This window comes from Dreissena polymorpha, chromosome 14 (genome assembly GCF_020536995.1).
Source record: "Dreissena polymorpha isolate Duluth1 chromosome 14, UMN_Dpol_1.0, whole genome shotgun sequence".
NCBI classification, from domain to species: domain Eukaryota; kingdom Metazoa; phylum Mollusca; class Bivalvia; order Myida; family Dreissenidae; genus Dreissena; species Dreissena polymorpha.
The window spans coordinates 20,121,645-20,139,412 of NC_068368.1; the positions used below are offsets into that span (position 1 = coordinate 20,121,645).

Sequence of the window (17,768 nt, forward strand, 5' to 3'; positions counted from 1 at the left end):
CTTCAAGGTCAGAGGTCAAATATATGTGGCCCAAATCGCTTATTTTATGAATACTTTTGCAATATTTAAGATAGCAACTTGATATTTGGCATGCATGTGTATCTTATGGAGCTGCACATTTTGAGTGGTGTAAGGTCAAGGTCAAGGTCATCCTTCAAGGTCAGAGGTCAAATATATGTGGCCCAAATCGCTTATTTTATGAATACTTTTGCAATATTGAAGATAGCAACTTGATATTTGGCATGCATGTGTATCTCATGGAGCTGCACATTTTGAGTGGTGAAAGGTCAAGGTCATCCTTCAAGGTCAGAGGTCCAAATATATGTGGCCCAAATCGCTTATTTGATGAATACAGTACACTCCACGCGTTTTCCCCAATTTCCCTCCATACTCCGCGGGTTTCGACCTGGAGGGAGATTAAGAAAATCCCGCTAGACGCGGCGTTTGCATGATTTTGGACGCGGCGGTTAACGATCGGCAAAACTGATAAGCCGACGCGGCGGCCCTCCGCGTTGGCAACCCGGGGGAAACTTCGCGTTTTACGAGATTACGATCAATTTTATTTTGTTGATTCCTGATTTTCAAATAAAATTACATTTATTACAATTACATACATGTACATGTAGTATAATATTTACAATTAAAAAAAACAACCAAGATAGATCGATCCCGACGTGGTCGTAGAAGAAGTTGTTGTTGTATAGAAAACTCGTTGATTTACGACACACAAAACGTCGTCTTTTAACTAATACTTACCAATTAATATAAACACAGTTTGCAATATTGTTTTTATTTTGATAATTTAATCCAAAGTTTTCATGTTAGCAGGTGATTTTCTATACTGAACATGTATACAAATGACCAAGGACCTTAAAAATCTCGCAAATCTGTGTGAATTGACAGTTTGACGTAATCAAAGAAAAGCCGCTTCCTGTCTAAAGGCATAACTTACTCAAGTAAACACGTTCAACGAATGCATAAGGAATGGTTTTAATTGGCGGAACAAAGTCAATTCTCTGCTCGCTAATGCATTGATTTTCTCTTTGTTTGTAGGTTATTCCATTGATTGCTAAAAGGTGGTAACTATTGAGTTGATAATTGCATTTAATATTCACAGTTGTATACTTGTTGCGTCGACATTCTAAACAATGTTTACCAGTAATTATGGACCAAATCGGCAGAGTGACATTCACACATGTTAATCCCTTTTGTCAAAACACCGCAGACAGCAGTCTACACAATAGGTCAGTAGACAAGCTTTGCGTGTTTTCATAACGTCAAACAGTTAAAATCCAGTTCCGCCCCGATGTCTTCTTTAATCCGTTTATAGTACAATTAGTGTTAAAATAATTACTCTACTAAAATACCGTAACGATAAAAGATTCGGCGTGTTAGATTTGAAATTATTTTAGAGGGAATATCAACTTATTCGCGATATAATTTCGTTAATAAATACCAAAGAAACTTTTAACCGAAATCAACAAAATTCAATGTTCTCTGCGCTACAAAGTTTGTATAAAAAAATCAATACACGCACGCTTTGCAGGAGTATACATTGTACCTTGACCTTGTAGATTGCAGCATAATTTTCGCGCGCTGTTGTCGGGAAATCTAATGATGACTGTATATTGGAAGCATTTGTAAACGTCGTGTTAACAACTTAAAATCGTAGTGTGTTTCGGATTACAAATTATTATTCTCATTTGGAAATTTTACGGAACATTTATTCTTGTGTCATATGTGTTTTGATTTAAATATTAATTTGTCAAATGTATTATATTAGACTATTTCATATTGTAGACGTACCTGTGAATTAAAAAACAATTTTAATACGTATTAATTTTCTATACAATTATCTTTTTTATACATGTACTACAGTATTTAAACAATTTATTATAACAATGTTTTTATTTTTTGGCATGCCCAGTAGCACACTGCTAACGCGGCGTTGCGCGGCAATCACTGATAAGAACGGAAAGTGTCTGCATTTACCGACTAGCCTAAAGTAATACACGCCGCGGGAATTAGCGAACGCGGCGTAACGCCGAGCGTTTTATCGAGTTCACCTCGCTCTTCCAACGCCGCGTGAACACTCGCTAGCAGAAAAAAACCCGCGGAGGGAGCGCGTTTTTTGGGGAAAACGCGTGGAGTGTACTGTACTTTTGCAATATTGAAGATAGCAACTTGATATTTGGCATGCATGTGTATCTCATGGAGCTGCACATTTTGAGTGGTGAAAGGTCAAGGTCATCTTTCCCAAGGTCAAGGTCATCCTTCACAAGGTCAAGGTCATATATAGGGGACATTGTGTTTCTCAAACACATCTTGTTTCCCAATGATGCTACTAACTGAGGGAACCCACAAATGCCATGCGGTGTTTTAAACCTTATTGGTTAAATTTGTAATTGCAGCTGCTGCTTTGCTTTCTTACAAAATACTTTTAAGTTTATATGTTAAGTCGCTTTTCTGAACTGTCATATTAATCATTAATAATTTTGTATGACACCACAAAAAAAGGGAGGGGTGATTTGCCATTGTTTGTCTGTCCGTCCATCTGGCTGTCCATAGCCCAAGTTTGTGTCGCGCAGAACTCATAAGTTTAACTGCTAGAGCCATACTTCTGTGAATAGTTGTCAGCATGTGAACTTGTGTACCTGAGTATTTAATGCAAGTGTATCAGATATCTATGGAGTTTTTTTATGGCCCCTGATTTAGCAAATGATAGGAATCTTTGTGACAAAGCCAAATTGTGGGGGCATCTGTGTCCTTTGGACACACATATACTTTAAAATTAATAAATTGATTAGAATTTGATTAACACCGTGGCATTTGTAGTTTGATATAAGACACTGCATTGACCAACTGCTTTGACAACCCTTTGCTTTGTGTCAATACTATGGTGCAGCAGTGACATACTAACAACTTAGATCCATACAATGTCCATTTTAATACTATAATTAGTCAGTTTCACTGACATAAAAATTACTCGTAACCACTCTTAATCATTTAATTTGTATATGCATTTGCGTTAAATGGCGGACATTTGTGTTTACTGAATTCTTTAAAACACTCATTGTCAATATTGGCAGTATTTTGGTTTTTAAAAAAGAAATCGTAATAATAATTAATGGATTATCGGGTAATGGATAGAGTTGGAACATGCAAAGATCTATCAATATAATATGTTTTCAATGTACAGTATACTAAAAATGTGAATATCTTAAATTTTTCTCTTATTTAGACCTCATTTTAACTTTTTGTGCTCTGAGAATAGCAGTATTTTGCCCCTCAAAATGTCTAGAATTCGTTTACGGTCGGGCCCCTTTACCAGGGCCTTGCCCTGGACCCACAAGGAGTGTGGCCCCCTTGATCCCAGGGCTTATCAGTTACTATTCCACATAATCCTTTGCAATCATAATGACAACCCTGTATGGTTTGAGACTAATTTTGCTTAACCCTTTACTCAATATATACTTATTTTAACACCTTAGCAAATGGAATAGACCTTAGTCTCTGTTTGCTTATACAATAATAATAATAATATAATTCTTCACTATGGCCTGTGGTGAGAAAATTCTTTGTTTTAGTTCTAATGCAAGATTACTTATATATTCATAGTGGGTGAAGTTTGGTACATATTTATGGAGGAAAGGGGTTATACTTAGAGCTTTTGTACTTTGCTTTATAAGATTAACAGTGTATGTTTTGAATGTCATGTTAATTATTGTATTCCATTGTGTTAAATGAGAAATTAAAATTTCAGGTGCCTGTATTTCAAGGATGGGCAGAACAAGGCATTCTCACAGCATCAGATGGAATAGGATATGTATCAATTTAACGTTAATTCCAGCTGAAAAATGGTAATATTTTTTTTATTTAGCCCTACTTTTTAACAGAAAAAATCCCTACTTTGCCCTACTTTTTGCACAAATCTTGCCCTACTTTTGCCCTAGTTTTTTGTGGAGAGGCAGTAGAAAGCCTGCGTTTTCCCAAAATGGAGCGGAAAAGGCCTGGCATACTTAACTAGATCTACTTAGGTAAAAGTCGGTGTTAAAAGCTCATGATAAATTAAATTACACGTACACATTACACCGTAATGCCTTCTTCTGATTGGTTCATATTTAAATCAGTTTCATGACATGGCGACAGGTCAGTGATTGTTTTGCGATTTAAGCACAAGTTTAACTGAAGAATTTATGCCTATCTAACTTCAATTCGAGGATATTTGAGATAAAAATGGACTTCTGAACTAAAACATTATGAGTTGGTAATGTTATTCTGCAATTTTACGCAAATTGATGCAAATTTAAACTTTCTGGTGTCCAACACATAATGGACTTTTCCCCGATATTCAAAAATAAGCGTCATACAAATATTTAGATGAAGCTACTATGAATCCGTTAAGGAACTAACATCATTGTGTGTAACATAATTAAAAAAAATCATAGTATCACCCTGAAATAAACCTGACCTAGTTTCCTATGAACACCGGAAATCATGAGAATGAATGATTGACATAATTGTTCTGTGCATTGGGTATTTTGACCTTGAAATTATGAAAAATGTTCTGAATGGGAAAGGTGTGGTTTTCCGGTTCCATTTTTATATAGAGGGAAACACTAGATATAAATAAAGCTGACATTATATTGCAGGAACAAGTATTTGAAGGATGGTCCACTGAGTCCACTACGAAGCCCTCTTCGAGAAGACAGAATGTCTAACACAAGAAACAATAGATTCCAGGGCCGTAAACGTAACCTGTAAGCTGTGTATGCCTTGTCTCACCCAAGTATGGCCCGACCAATAGACTTGTTCTGTAAAATATTGTTAGGTCAGGCCTGTGGGTCGTTTTTATGCAGTTTTATTTGTTACGGCCTGTGCCATTAGAATTGGGAAAATAAAGCGATTAACCATGAAATTGGGAAAAATAGCGCGATAGACCATGAAATTGGGAAAAATTAAGCACAGTAAATATGATTATAAGTAACAGAATTAATTTTGTTTTAAAGTGCATGTTCAGGGTTTTTCTAGCCATTTTGTGAAAAGGAGTCTGGTCAAATTGGGATTTTTTTATCAATAAAAGTGACAAATTTTGGAATTTTTTATTGACAAAAAGGACTTAATTAAAGTTATATATTTTGTAGAATGTTTAAAAAATAAAGTTGAGATCTAGAGTTAAGAAATCATTATTAAGTCATATAAGAGACTTCTTTCTTAAAAAAATATTTTAAAAAATGAAAATTGGTTTGTTTTTTTTGGAAATTTTTGTCAGATTTTTGGGAAAAAACATGGAATTTTGTAATTGGGAAGCAGCCGAAAATTGGCCTTAATTTTGAGCAAAAAAATCACTGTTATGGGACTTAATGTTGTGGCAAAAAAAAGCTGAAATGTTAATTTAATTGCAGTTGGTTCAGCATATACTTTTTTTTAAATGTTGAAAGATAGTATTGGCATCCTAAAACAAAGCCTGGTTTGTTCTTACTAACACCTGCTGTTGACAGAATTTTCTGGTATCGCAAGTGGACTTTTAACGGTGAGAAGTGATTGGTCCATATTTTGGATCATCATACACTGACATAGGCACTTGGCACTTAAAGTGCTGTAGCCAGATTAAAAAATGGGGGTGGGGGGCTTGACAAAGTGTTGGTGTTGTTTTTTAGCTCATCTATTTTTTGAAAAAAAAAATGAGCTATTGTCATCACCTTGGCGACGGCGTTCGGGTAAGTTTTGCGTTTAGGTCCACTTTTCTCATAAAGTATCAATGCTATTGCATTCAAACTTGGTACACATACTTACTATCATAAGGGGACTGGGCAGGCAAAGTTAGATAAATGATAATTTTGTAAAATTATATTATATAATATATTCTATTATCTGCCAATAAATGTCTCGAAGTTTAAATACCCAGCTGTTAATGATCTTAATTACAGAGGGCTATTATTTGTACAGGCATGTCGAACAGTGCAAGAGGAAAGCTTGCATTCAATTTGGGAAAACATGAGGCACAAGCTGTATCGGATGACATTAACTGTATTTCATCTTCCTACAGAGATTTAGACCATCTCCTTTCTTTGAATGCCGATGTTTATTTGCGAAAAAGAAACAAAGTGGTACTATCATTTCTTGATGGAATATCGTCAGACAAGAACAACCAAAATTCTTTACACAAAATAATGTCTTGCTATAGAGCATGTTTATCAATTGACGTGTTCGAATTTGGTTAGTCCATATTCGTTTGTACTTTATTTGATGCAATACCAAGCTACTCAAAGTAAACTGTGTATAAACCTGAATTCAAAGGTACACCCATGTGGGACATACAAAACTGTCAACAATTGGCTAACAAATCATGGTTCGATACCTCTCCCATTTCCAAAAGATGATTGTATTGTGGCCTTTGATAATGACCAAATAATAGGAAAATCTTGGTATATAAAGGCAGATAATAAAGTCAATGCATCAATCGTCACATCATTTTGTGCTGTAGAATTTAATTCCAGACTTCAATTTAATAAGAGTTTCCACCCAAAGGTATGGTTTAAGTATTCAGATTTTAAGGAGAAACGTGCTGAGATTAGAAATCGCGAAGGTGATGTTTATTCATCTGTGTATGACTTGCTTTATAGGACGGTTCAAACACAACTGAATGACGAGATACAAAACGTGTACACAGAACAGAAATCTGCATATCAAAATGGAGTGTTCACCGATAACATTGATAAATCTGCGTTTGAAATGTCACACAAAGATAGCATAACCTGTGTAAAGTGCTCCACATTGTACAAGAAATCAAAGATTAAATGTGACAACTGTCATGCGAATATCAGAGAGTGTAACAAACGTACAATACAAGAGGAAAGCACTTCTTTTCAAAATGAACATGCACAGAAGAAGATAAAAATTACAGAAAACAGAGCCCATTCTATTGCTCGTTCGGGAAATTCAAAACGGGCAAGTGATTACATAATGTAACCTCGACGACTTTCTCCTTCTGGCAAGTTTTTGTTTAAAACAGGCAAGTGCGTGAAATATTAATAGATGCTAAAAGTTGCTCAACTTTGGGCTTGAATATCTGAAGAACAACGACATTTTAAAAAAACCTGACGGTCAACTTTAAGATAAATGTTTTAAGATTGGATTCAGTTATTTAAGTTGTTCCTTGGATGAGTTGTGTGATGCTCGGACACGTTTTGCCAAGGTATATACAAAATGGTTGTTTACTTGCCCGATCGGGCAATTTTTCAATCAATATTTCCCTATCGGGCAAGTCAAAAGGGGATTCCCAAACTTTCCCAATCGGGCAAGATCCCCAACTGTTCTTCAAGATCAAGGTCATCCTTCAAGGTCAAAGGTAGAAAAATAATAATTTCAAAGCGGCGTTATCATGAAGCTACACATTTTGAGTGGTGGAAGTTAATGGTCAAGGTCATCCTTCAAGGTGAAGGTCATCCTTCAAGGTCAAAGGTCAAATTTTTTTTATTCAAAGCGGCGTTATCATGAAGCTGCACATTTTGAGTGGTGGAAGTTAAAGGTCAAGGTCATCCTTCAAGGTAATTTTTTTTTTTATTATTTCAAAGCGGCGTTCTCATGCAGCTGCACATTTTGAGTGGTGGAAGTTCGAGGTCAACGTCATTCTTCAAGGTTAAGGTCAAAGGTAAAACAAAATAATTTCAAAGCGGCGTTATAATGAAGCTACACATTTTTAGTAGTGAAAGTTCAAGGTCAAGGTCATCCTTCAAGGTCAAGGTCATACTTCAAGGTCAAAGGTCAAAAATAAAAAAATAAAGCGGCGTTATCATGAAGCTGCACATTTTGAGTGGTGGAAGTTAGGTCAAGGTCATCCTTCAAGGTAAAAAAAAATCAAAGCGGCGTTCTCATGAAGCTGCACATTTTGAGTGGTGGAAGGTCAAGGTCATCCTTCAAGGTCAAGGTCATCCTTCAAGGTCAAAGGTCAAAAAAATAATAATTTCAAAGTGGCGATATCATGAAGCTGCACATTTTGAGTGGTGGAAGGTCATCCTTCAAGGTCAAGGTCATTCTTTAAGGTCAAAGGTCAAAAAAATAATATTTCAAAGCGGCGTTCTCATAAAGCTGCACATTTTGAGTGGTTGAAGTTCAAGGTTATCCTTCAAGGTCAAAGGTAAAAAAAAAAATCAAAGCGGCGCAAAAGGGGGCATTGTGTTTCTGACAAACACATCTCTTGTTTTTTTCAAACATGGTTAAAAAACACAAATATTTATTTTTATTATTTTATTTTTGAAATACCGTCCAACCATCCCTTCCAAGAATGCCCCCCCCCCCCCCCCCTCCCAAAAAAAAAAACTTGCATTTTTGGAAGATAATGTAATAAATGACCACACCCCCACACTATACTCTCCAATCCGCCCCTCCCTCTTTTGTGTTTGAAATTGAGATAGGTCCCTACACCTTTAAAAAGAAAAATAGATGGGCGGTCTGCACCTGCAAGGCGGTGCTCTTGTTTTTGTATCACTTCACCTGATGGTAATTTTTTTTACAGTGCAACAGACTTAATTAAGTTGTTTTCACTCGAGTTCCAATATTTATCATCCATTCAGCATGAAGTTAAATTTGGTGTTAAAATCTATTATGTTAATACAAGTCATAAAGTTGTAAAAATCCAATAAAAACACATTTGGTGTTTCTGTATTTTAATACCAGAACATTGACAAATAAAAGGGACTAGCGCTGAGTGACCCGAATTGACGCTGCCCTAATTTGACGCATTTTTTGTTTTGCCTCTGTTTGACACATATGCGACATTCGTTGACGTCATACAATAGCACATGGTACACTACGCACAATTTACTATAGTTGTTGTTTATTATGTGGAAAATAGCGGGTTAAAAGGTAAGATATGGTTGATTGGTTTGCAATTAATGGATTTTTATGTATTTTAATTAATGCAAAACTTTTGAACACATTACACCCAATTGTCTTTGTAAATAAGACCGTGGGATAATGCATCTGTTTCGTCTGCAAAAGTTCACTATTTCATTCATAAGTCACGTGACTGCAATTTGACAAAACATCTTATAAATAGATTAATTTTCACTATGAAAGCGGTGTACGCGTAAACTTTGATTTGAAGTCCGGATATGTTTTTTGGTTATGCTGTAATACAATTTAAACTACATGTAGCAAGTGTTTATGTTGGTAATTGCATATTATATTTAGTACTTATTTTCGTTTGCTTAATTATAATTGTAGGTTCCACAAAAGAAGTACGGGTTATATTCACCCTACTTCCATAAACACAGCTTATGACAAGGGGTTGCTGACAGGGCCCCCTATTAAGGCCACTGCCAGAAAGTATGGCATCCCAAAATTAAAAACCATATTTCATTTGATTAATTTCAGTTCCATATTGCTTTTACAGTGATACAAATTTAAGTACAACAATCATAAGTTAATATTGTATGCATTCAGTCTCCACAGGAGTGATATTTACATTGAAATCAGGTAACCAATCAGATGCGTCGTTTTAGGGCACTCTCAACGAATATGGCCTCCGTTACATAGACTTGGGACATTTCGTTTTTCAACGATTTTTTGTTGATAACACAATCAATCGAATTTAAACTGTGTAAATAAAAGGTAAATGTGTGATGAAATAAAAAAAAATACATAAATCCCTGTATTGAGTAACAAAACTTCAACAAACTGCTTGTATGCGTCGAAATTGGGCACTCGATGATAACAAGGCCTTAGGGTGAGACATACTTTAAAAGAGTGGGAAATACACATGGGGGGCACATAAATAGCGTTGGGCATGGAAATAGAAGTCCAGCCCCACCCCCTGCTAATTTTCTTTTACTTAATCCCTACTGCAACTTTAGTTTTTGAAGTCATCATTGACATTGGCGTATAAATATATTTATTTTATCGTAATGCAAATTAAATAAAGATACAAGTGCCTGTATACTGGGTCTGTAGCTTCTTTTAAGTGCCAAAATGAAACCTTAAATTAGCTGTCCTGTTAATAATAATAAACAAGTGTGCACAGTATGGTGTTGTTGTTTCAGTGACACCCAGAGTCCCCGTGGAAAGAGGCCTTCTACAGTGGAGAAGCTGCTTCTGCCACTACCAGACGAGGCGTAAGTAGCCTGCACACAGTAACTTAGCAACCAGCATTTATCATAGCATCCGTCTTGTATACTTTGATAAGAAGAATAAATATGAGCCATGGAAAACAGGGCTTTATGAATGGACACAGGCTTACCAGGGACGACACTTTCCGCTTTAATAGAATTTTTCTGTGAAAAGAAGTATTCTAAACAAAAATCAAGAATAGATGGAAAATTGTAAACCTTATTAGCCCATATTGACAGCACAGGCTAATCTGGGACAACACTTTTCACCCAAAGGCTAATCCGGGACAACACTTTACACCCTAAGGCTAATCTGGGACAACACTTTACACACTAAGGCTAATCTGGGACAACACTTTACACCCTAAGGCTAATCTGGAACAACACTTTAATAAGGCTAATCTGGGACAACACTTTACACCCTAAGGCTAATCTGGGACAACACTTTAATAAGGCTAATCTGGGACAACACTTTACACCCTAAGGTTAATCTGGGACAACACTTTACACCCTAAGGCTAATCTGGGACAACACTTTACACCCTAAGGCTAATATGGGACAAAACTTTACGCACTAAGGCTAATCTGGGACAACACTTTACACACAAAGGCTAATCTGGAACAACACTTTAATAAGGCTAATCTGGGACAACACTTTACACCCTAAGGCTAATCTGGGACAACACTTTACACCCTAAGGCTAATCTGGGACAACACTTTAATAAGGCTAATCTGGGACAACACTTTACACCCTAAGGTTAATCTGGGACAACACTTTACACCCTAAGGCTAATTTGGGACAACACTTTACACCCTAAGGCTAATCTGGGACAACACTTTACACCCTAAGGCTTATCTGGGACAACACTTTACACCCTAAGGCTAATCTGGGACAACACTTTACACCCTAAGGCTAATCTGGGACAAAACTTTACGCACTAAGGCTAATCTGGGACAACACTTTACACCCTAAGGCTAATCTGGGACAACACTTTACACCCTAAGGCTAATCTGGGACAACACTTTACACCCTAAGGCTAATCTGGGACAACACTTTACACCCTAAGGCTAATCTGGGACAACACTTTACACCCTAAGGCTAATCTGGGACAACACTTTACACCCTAAGGCTAATCTGGGACAACACTTTACACCCTAAGGCTAATCTGGAACAACACTTTACACCCTAAGGCTAATCTGGGACAACACTTTACACCCTAAGGCTAATCTGGGACAACACTTTACACCCTAAGGCTAATCTGGGACAACACTTTACACCCTAAGGCTAATATGGGACAAAACTTTACACCCTAAGGCTAATCTGGAACAACACTTTACACCCTAAGGCTAATCTGGGACAACACTTTACACCCTAAGGCTAATCTGGGACAACACTTTACACCCTAAGGCTAATCTGGGACAACACTTTACACCCTAAGGCTAATCTGGGACAACACTTTACACCCTAAGGCTAATCTCAGGGTTTTTTTCCCACTTTTTGGGAAGATAGCCCATGGCTTTGGAATTGGGAATTTTATCGGCATTTTCATAAAATTGGGAAAATAAATTAATTAGCCTTTTTTTCCACACGAAGAGTGATTAAGGAAATACTATAAATTTGATATAACTCTTTATTATCATTCACATTAAAAGAACGAAATCATTTAATACTTTGTTAGATGTAATTGAATTAAAATTGCGATAAAATAAGCAGTAGACACTTCTTTCTAAAAAAAAAAAAAAAAAAAAAAAAAAATGTGGAAATTGGGAATTGTTTGCCACATTTTGGGAAAAAAGTATACTTTTTGGGATTGGGAACATAGCCGAATTTCGGCTATAAAATCGGGCCAAAAAAAAACCTGAATCTGGGACAACACTTTACACCCTAAGGCTAATCTGGGACAACACTTTACACCCTATCTTAAATTCGGTTTTCCCGGAGCACTGTTCGTTAAAAACTTAATCCTTTGCATGCTGGGAAATTTGTCGTCTGCTAAAATGTCGTCTGCAGAATTTCTAAAATTAGCATTTTCTTTGATTATTTTCAAAGAATACTATCAGAATAGCAAACAGCTTGGATCCTGATGAGACACCATGTCTGTGGCGTCTCATCTGGATCCAAACTGTTTGCAAAGGCCTTCAAAATTGGTTTCCAGCACTGGAAGAGTTAAAGGGATATGTTCACAGACTTTCTGAACTCAAATTACAAAAGAGTATGAAAAAGGGGCAAATGCTGTTACACTAGAGACTCACAAATACCTTGCATACATTAATATACCTTAAAATGTCATTTCCCCTGTCATCAATCGAAATAGATTTTTCATGAAAGCATTTGTAAAGCCTTCTCCATTTTATTTGAAACAATGACCTCAAGCATTGTTTTCTGATGCTCCACTTCAGGTGGACCCCTGAGGGCGGTCAAAAGTTTTCCAGTGCCCAAGACTGGTCGGAGCAGATAGATCAGGAGCAGCGGCAGGAAAGGTGAGCTGGCCCTACTTACTTCTTACAGCCCGCCATAGTGTATGAGCCTTGTTCTAGGAAAACAATGCTTAATGCATGTGAGTTAAGTGTCGTCCCAGATAAGCTTCTGAAGTCCGCACAGGGTTATCAGGGACAACACTTGCTGTGAGATAGGATTTTCATGTAGAAAACACTTAAATTAACCCTTTACCACTTAGATACGTATTTTCACACATTTGTAGTCGTTTAAAAAGTTACATTTAATGAAATACCTTCCTTACTAAAGTTAAGTTTTAAAGGCTTCATTTCCAACTCTTAGTTACTGATGGGCAGCAAACAGCATAAAAACGGATTAGACTGCGAGTAACTCGCAGGCTGTTCTGGTTTTATGCTGGTTGCTAAAGCCATTTTCACTCTGCTTATAATGGAGGAAATGTTAAACAAAAAAAATCCATTAAAGTGAAATGTCATCACTAATGTGCATATGCAGGCTACAAAAGTTAATCTGGACCGACACTCTAAGCACATGGCTGTAAGCCCAGTGTTTCCAAAACAAGGCTCATATAATGTGTAAATTAGCTGATAATAATGGGAATACTAAAAGTACCAAAGAACAAAAAACGTATGTAAAAATCTTTACAGATCACGTAGAAAGTTAGATCTTCGTGAAAAGATCCAAAGTTCCATGAACACTCGATCAGGTGACTTGAGAGATAAATTGGATGCCAAGAGAGATAAATTGGATGCCAAGTTGGTGTCTAACCAACAGCAAAACGAATCCCAGAAGAAAAGGTAAGTTTGGGGTTAAATTATTACATAAGCTTTAAAAAAAGTCATTAATGTTATCTTATAGCTATTGTTTCAGTAGGTGTCAGGTTAGGCAATAAGTCGTCATATTTTTAGTGCAAGTTTAACTTTTTAAGGCTTCATTTTTTCACTTGTCCAGTGTTTCTGTAAAAAAATTGCAGTATGAGAAAATAGGGCTTAATGTATACTGGTAAAGTGTTGTCCAAGCTTAAACTGTGTGAATAATACAGGCTAATCAGGGAGGACACTTTCCACTTTTAAGGTATTTTCCATTCAATGGAAGTCTGTTCTTAACTTATATTTAGTGTACGCAGAAAGTGTTGTCCCTGATGAGCTTATCCAGACTGCACAGGAAAATCTGGGATGACACTTTAAGCACATGCGTTAAGTCCAATTCTCCCAGAGCACACTGCTAGCTTGTTGCTCTTGCAGTTTTGTAGAGCACGAGACAGATGAGCATGTGCTGATGAGGAGACAGAAGGACATCGACTACGGCAAGAACACAGTGGCCTATGATCGATACTCCAGCATGATTGACCAGTAGGTGCACTCATCAAAAGCCCCTTGCATAGAAATACAGATCTGAGGTTTTAAAAACTTGTTACCCAATGTTGATATGTAACATTATTACGACATGAAACAACATTAGTTCACTTCTCTTGTCTCTTTCACTAAAATTTATATAAAATAATGCAACATGTCTCTTAAAACATGTTTTTTTTTAAAAAGATAGTCTCGGGTAGATAACTCTAGTTAGAATTGACCTTTCTTGAGCAAAGTTTAGATATTGCAAGCTTGCATGGGGACCTTGCTTAGGATTGGAGTTTAGTGAGTGGTCAAGGTCACAGTGAATAAAATGGTTTGTATGGATATTGCACAACAATTTTGGAGTCATTGCACAGCCATTTTGGAGAGTTTGCACAGAAATTTTGTGTTTACAGCCCAAACTGAGAACAGCGGTTACTCAAAGAAATGGCCACAGTGACCGTTGTACTCAGTGTCTGCTTTTGAGATGGTTGGCCAGTTGGTGATACTAACCCTTTCCCACTTAGAAGCAAAGTGAAAATGGCTAAGTGCAAACAGCATAAAACCAGAACAGCCGACGAGTAACTCGCAGACTTTCAGATTTTATGCTGTTTGCTACTCATCTGGTTTCAATAAAGCCTTTTAAACATCATTGTTACATGAATTTAGTAGAAAGGTATATAATTTAATGTAACTTTCCAAGGGAATACATATTGTTAAAATACGATAAAGGATTAATAAATTGAGTTTGGATCTAGATATTGTGCTTGTGTGTGTGCAGGTGGCTTACATGTATAACTTGCCTGGGATTCAGCTTGGATCAACTAGGTCAAGATCACAGTCACTGTTTCTCAAAGATTGAACAAAAATATTTTAGGAGCAAGAGAGTGCGTGGTGTCCACCCTAGGACTCCTAACAAAGTCCTGAAGACCAGCCGGAGGTCGTGGGACAGCCAGGTGCGCACGTGGAGACGTCTGCTGCACCAGTGGGACCCACCCAGTGAGGGAGACAGCAACTGGTGTTTATTTTTTGGTCAAATTTTGAAAAATTCAGTCCTCTCCACTATCTAAAAAAGTATATATTATTATTATATATAAAATTCAAAACACTATTATTCTTAATTTCTATGTTTTGGTCAGTAAAATTGATGCTACAAAATTCCAAATTTTGGTCTGGTGATTAATACTTTGCAGAACAGAAACAGAAAGTTCAAGTAGAAAGACAAAAAAATCACAAAATATAGGGCTCTAGCGGGTTGGGGGCTGTGCCCTTTATAGTAAGTGCCTATTCATGTATGTTGGTTATGTGTTACTTTTTATACCCCCATTACCATTGGTAATGAGGGCTATATAGGAGTCACTTTGTTGGTCGGTCTGTCTGTCTTTCCCAAAATTTCATCCGATCTTCACCAAACTTGGTCAGAAGTTGTATCTAGGTGATGTCTAGGTCAAGTTTGAATATGGGTCATGCCAGGTCAAAAACTAGGTCACGGGTCACTTGGTGTGTTTTAAACTGAAAGTTTGTCCGGACCATAACTATGTCATTTATCGTTAGATTTTAAAATGACTTGGTACATTTGTTCATCATCATGGGAAGGTGTGTCATGTGAAAAAAGTACGTTGATATCTCAAAGGGCAAGGTCACACTTGCAGTTCAAAGGTCAAATGCTTGTCCGGGCCATAACTTTGTCCTTTAATGAGAGCTTTTTAAATCATTTGGCAAATTTGTTCACCATCATTTGACAATGTGTCGCGCGAAAGAATTATGTCCGTATCTCCAAGGTCAAGGTCACACTTTGAGTTCAACGGTCGTAAATGAGCTTGTCCGGACCATAACTATGTCATTCATTGTAAGATTTTAAAATCATTTGGCACATTTGTTCACCATCATTGGACGTTGTGTTGCGCAAAAGAATTACGTCGATATCTCCAAGGTCAAGGTCACACTAAAAGTTCAAAGGTCAAAAATGGCCATAAATGACCTTGTCCTGGCCATAACTATGTTGTTCATTGTGAGATTTTAAAATCATTTGGCACATTTGTTCACCATCATTGGACGGTGTGTAGCGCGAAAGAATTACATCGATATCTCCAAAGTCAAGGTCACACTTTTAAGTTCAAAGACCAAAAATGGCCATAAATGAGCTTGTCCAGTCCGTCGGTCAGTCTGTCCTGATATTTCATCCCATCTTCACCAAACTTGGTCAGAAGTTGTATCTAGATAATGTCTAGGTCAAGTTTGAATATTGATCATGCCAGGTCAAAAACTAGGTCGCGTCGTCATTTGGTGTGTTTTAAACTGAAAGATTGTCCAGACCATAGCTTGGTACATTTGTTTATCATCATGGGACGGTGTGTCATGTGAAAAAAAGTACGTCGATATCTCAAAGGGCAAGGTCACACTTGCAGTTCAAAGGTCAAATGCTTATCCGGGCCATAACTTTGTCATTTATTGAGAGATTTTAAAATCATTTGGCAAATTTGTTCACCATCATTGGACGGTGTGTCGCGCGAAAGAATTATGTCGATATCTCCAAGGTCACACTTTGAGTTCAACGATAATAAATGAGCTTTTCCGGACCATAACTATGTCATTATTTGTAAGATTTTAAAATCATTTTGAACATTTGTTCACCATCATTGGATGGTGTGCAGCGTTTTTTTTCACCTGTTTGGGAACAGGTCCTGTCCCCTAGAAATTGGGAATTTTTGAGTCGCAAAATCCTTCAAATAGGGAATTTTCGCGTCGTGAAATCCATCAAATTGGGAAATATAAAAAATCATACAAATACATCAACTGGAATCTATTTTATGTAGTAAACAATGCTTTTATACACTATCAATGGCATTCTGGGATAGGGTAGATCATAAGTCTGTATAACAAATACCAGTTTTTCTTTAAAAAAAAATAAGAACTGGTTTTCAAGATAGAATTAATGGGTATTGCTGCAATATAACTTAAAATTGTTTAAAATGGCATAAAGCCCAATTAAACAATTACTTTGTGTGGCAATTTGAGATAACTTGTCTAAATTAAAAGGGCCAGCAGATGACCATTGTTATAATGGAAAACAGAAATTTAGGTGGAAAACATTGTGTCAAAGGGTGACGTGCTTATTACAAGCAATTTCACCATTTGTCAGTCTCAATGGTTTCTTGAAAATTCTTGAAGGGTACCATCATCGGACCTCACGGAGAATTTAATTTTCTTTGGTTCAGGACGAAACCCAAAGTCTTCAAGACTTTTATGCTTGGCTGATTTCGTTTTGTTCACTTTCTTCAAGTAGTATTTTGAATTGTGACTCATTTTCTGGCTATTTATATAAAAACCACGATGCGAGTGTGCAAAATCGTCGGAAGTAGTTGACTATTTAACTTCGCCACGAGTATTTGAAGAGTAAAACGAGATTTCGTATTTCCATATTTGGGTTTGTTTACTACATAAAGACGTCGCTACGAATAAAACCAAAACCCGGGAAAATATTTTGTCAAAGTCGGCATTTCGAAATATCTATCATTCTTTTCGGATAAGGGTTTTATTTTGTATATTGAATCTGTATTTAACGAGAACGTTCAATAAACAACTGTCACGAACATGTGAAACATTGTTATCGAAGCGTACAAAACAAGGTCAATTTTACTACTATTGCCTTATTTGGTTGACTGTTTCCCCGCCAGCATTCAATAATGCCGCATTATGAATGCCGGCCGGGGAACAGTCAACTTGGTAACTAGGTGGCTCCACCTATCGGAAGTTGCGTCGGCCTCATTCTAAAAGAACAACAACTACAACAACAACCGTTTCCTTTTCATACTTGTTTACTAACTTCTGAAGTCGTTTTGAGACAAAAAAGATAGTCTATTTGGGA

At 36.8% G+C, this 17,768-nt stretch overlaps 1 protein-coding gene across 3 annotated transcripts in view; it reads left to right on the forward strand.

The window, feature by feature from the left end:
* The window catches only part of LOC127856884 (histone RNA hairpin-binding protein-like), a 39,253-nt gene that overhangs the window by 12,834 nt on the left and 8,651 nt on the right, over positions 1–17,768 (forward strand). For 2 of the 3 annotated variants that reach the window (XM_052393067.1, XM_052393068.1), the window contains exons 2-7: positions 4,653–4,760; positions 10,044–10,115; positions 12,509–12,589; positions 13,211–13,360; positions 13,808–13,915; positions 14,778–14,918. In XM_052393067.1, coding sequence (XP_052249027.1) covers positions 4,653–4,760; positions 10,044–10,115; positions 12,509–12,589; positions 13,211–13,360; positions 13,808–13,915; positions 14,778–14,918 — 660 coding nt within the window. The remainder of the gene's footprint in view (positions 1–4,652; positions 4,761–10,043; positions 10,116–12,508; positions 12,590–13,210; positions 13,361–13,807; positions 13,916–14,777; positions 14,919–17,768) is intronic. The other variant, XM_052393069.1, reaches the window with a different exon arrangement.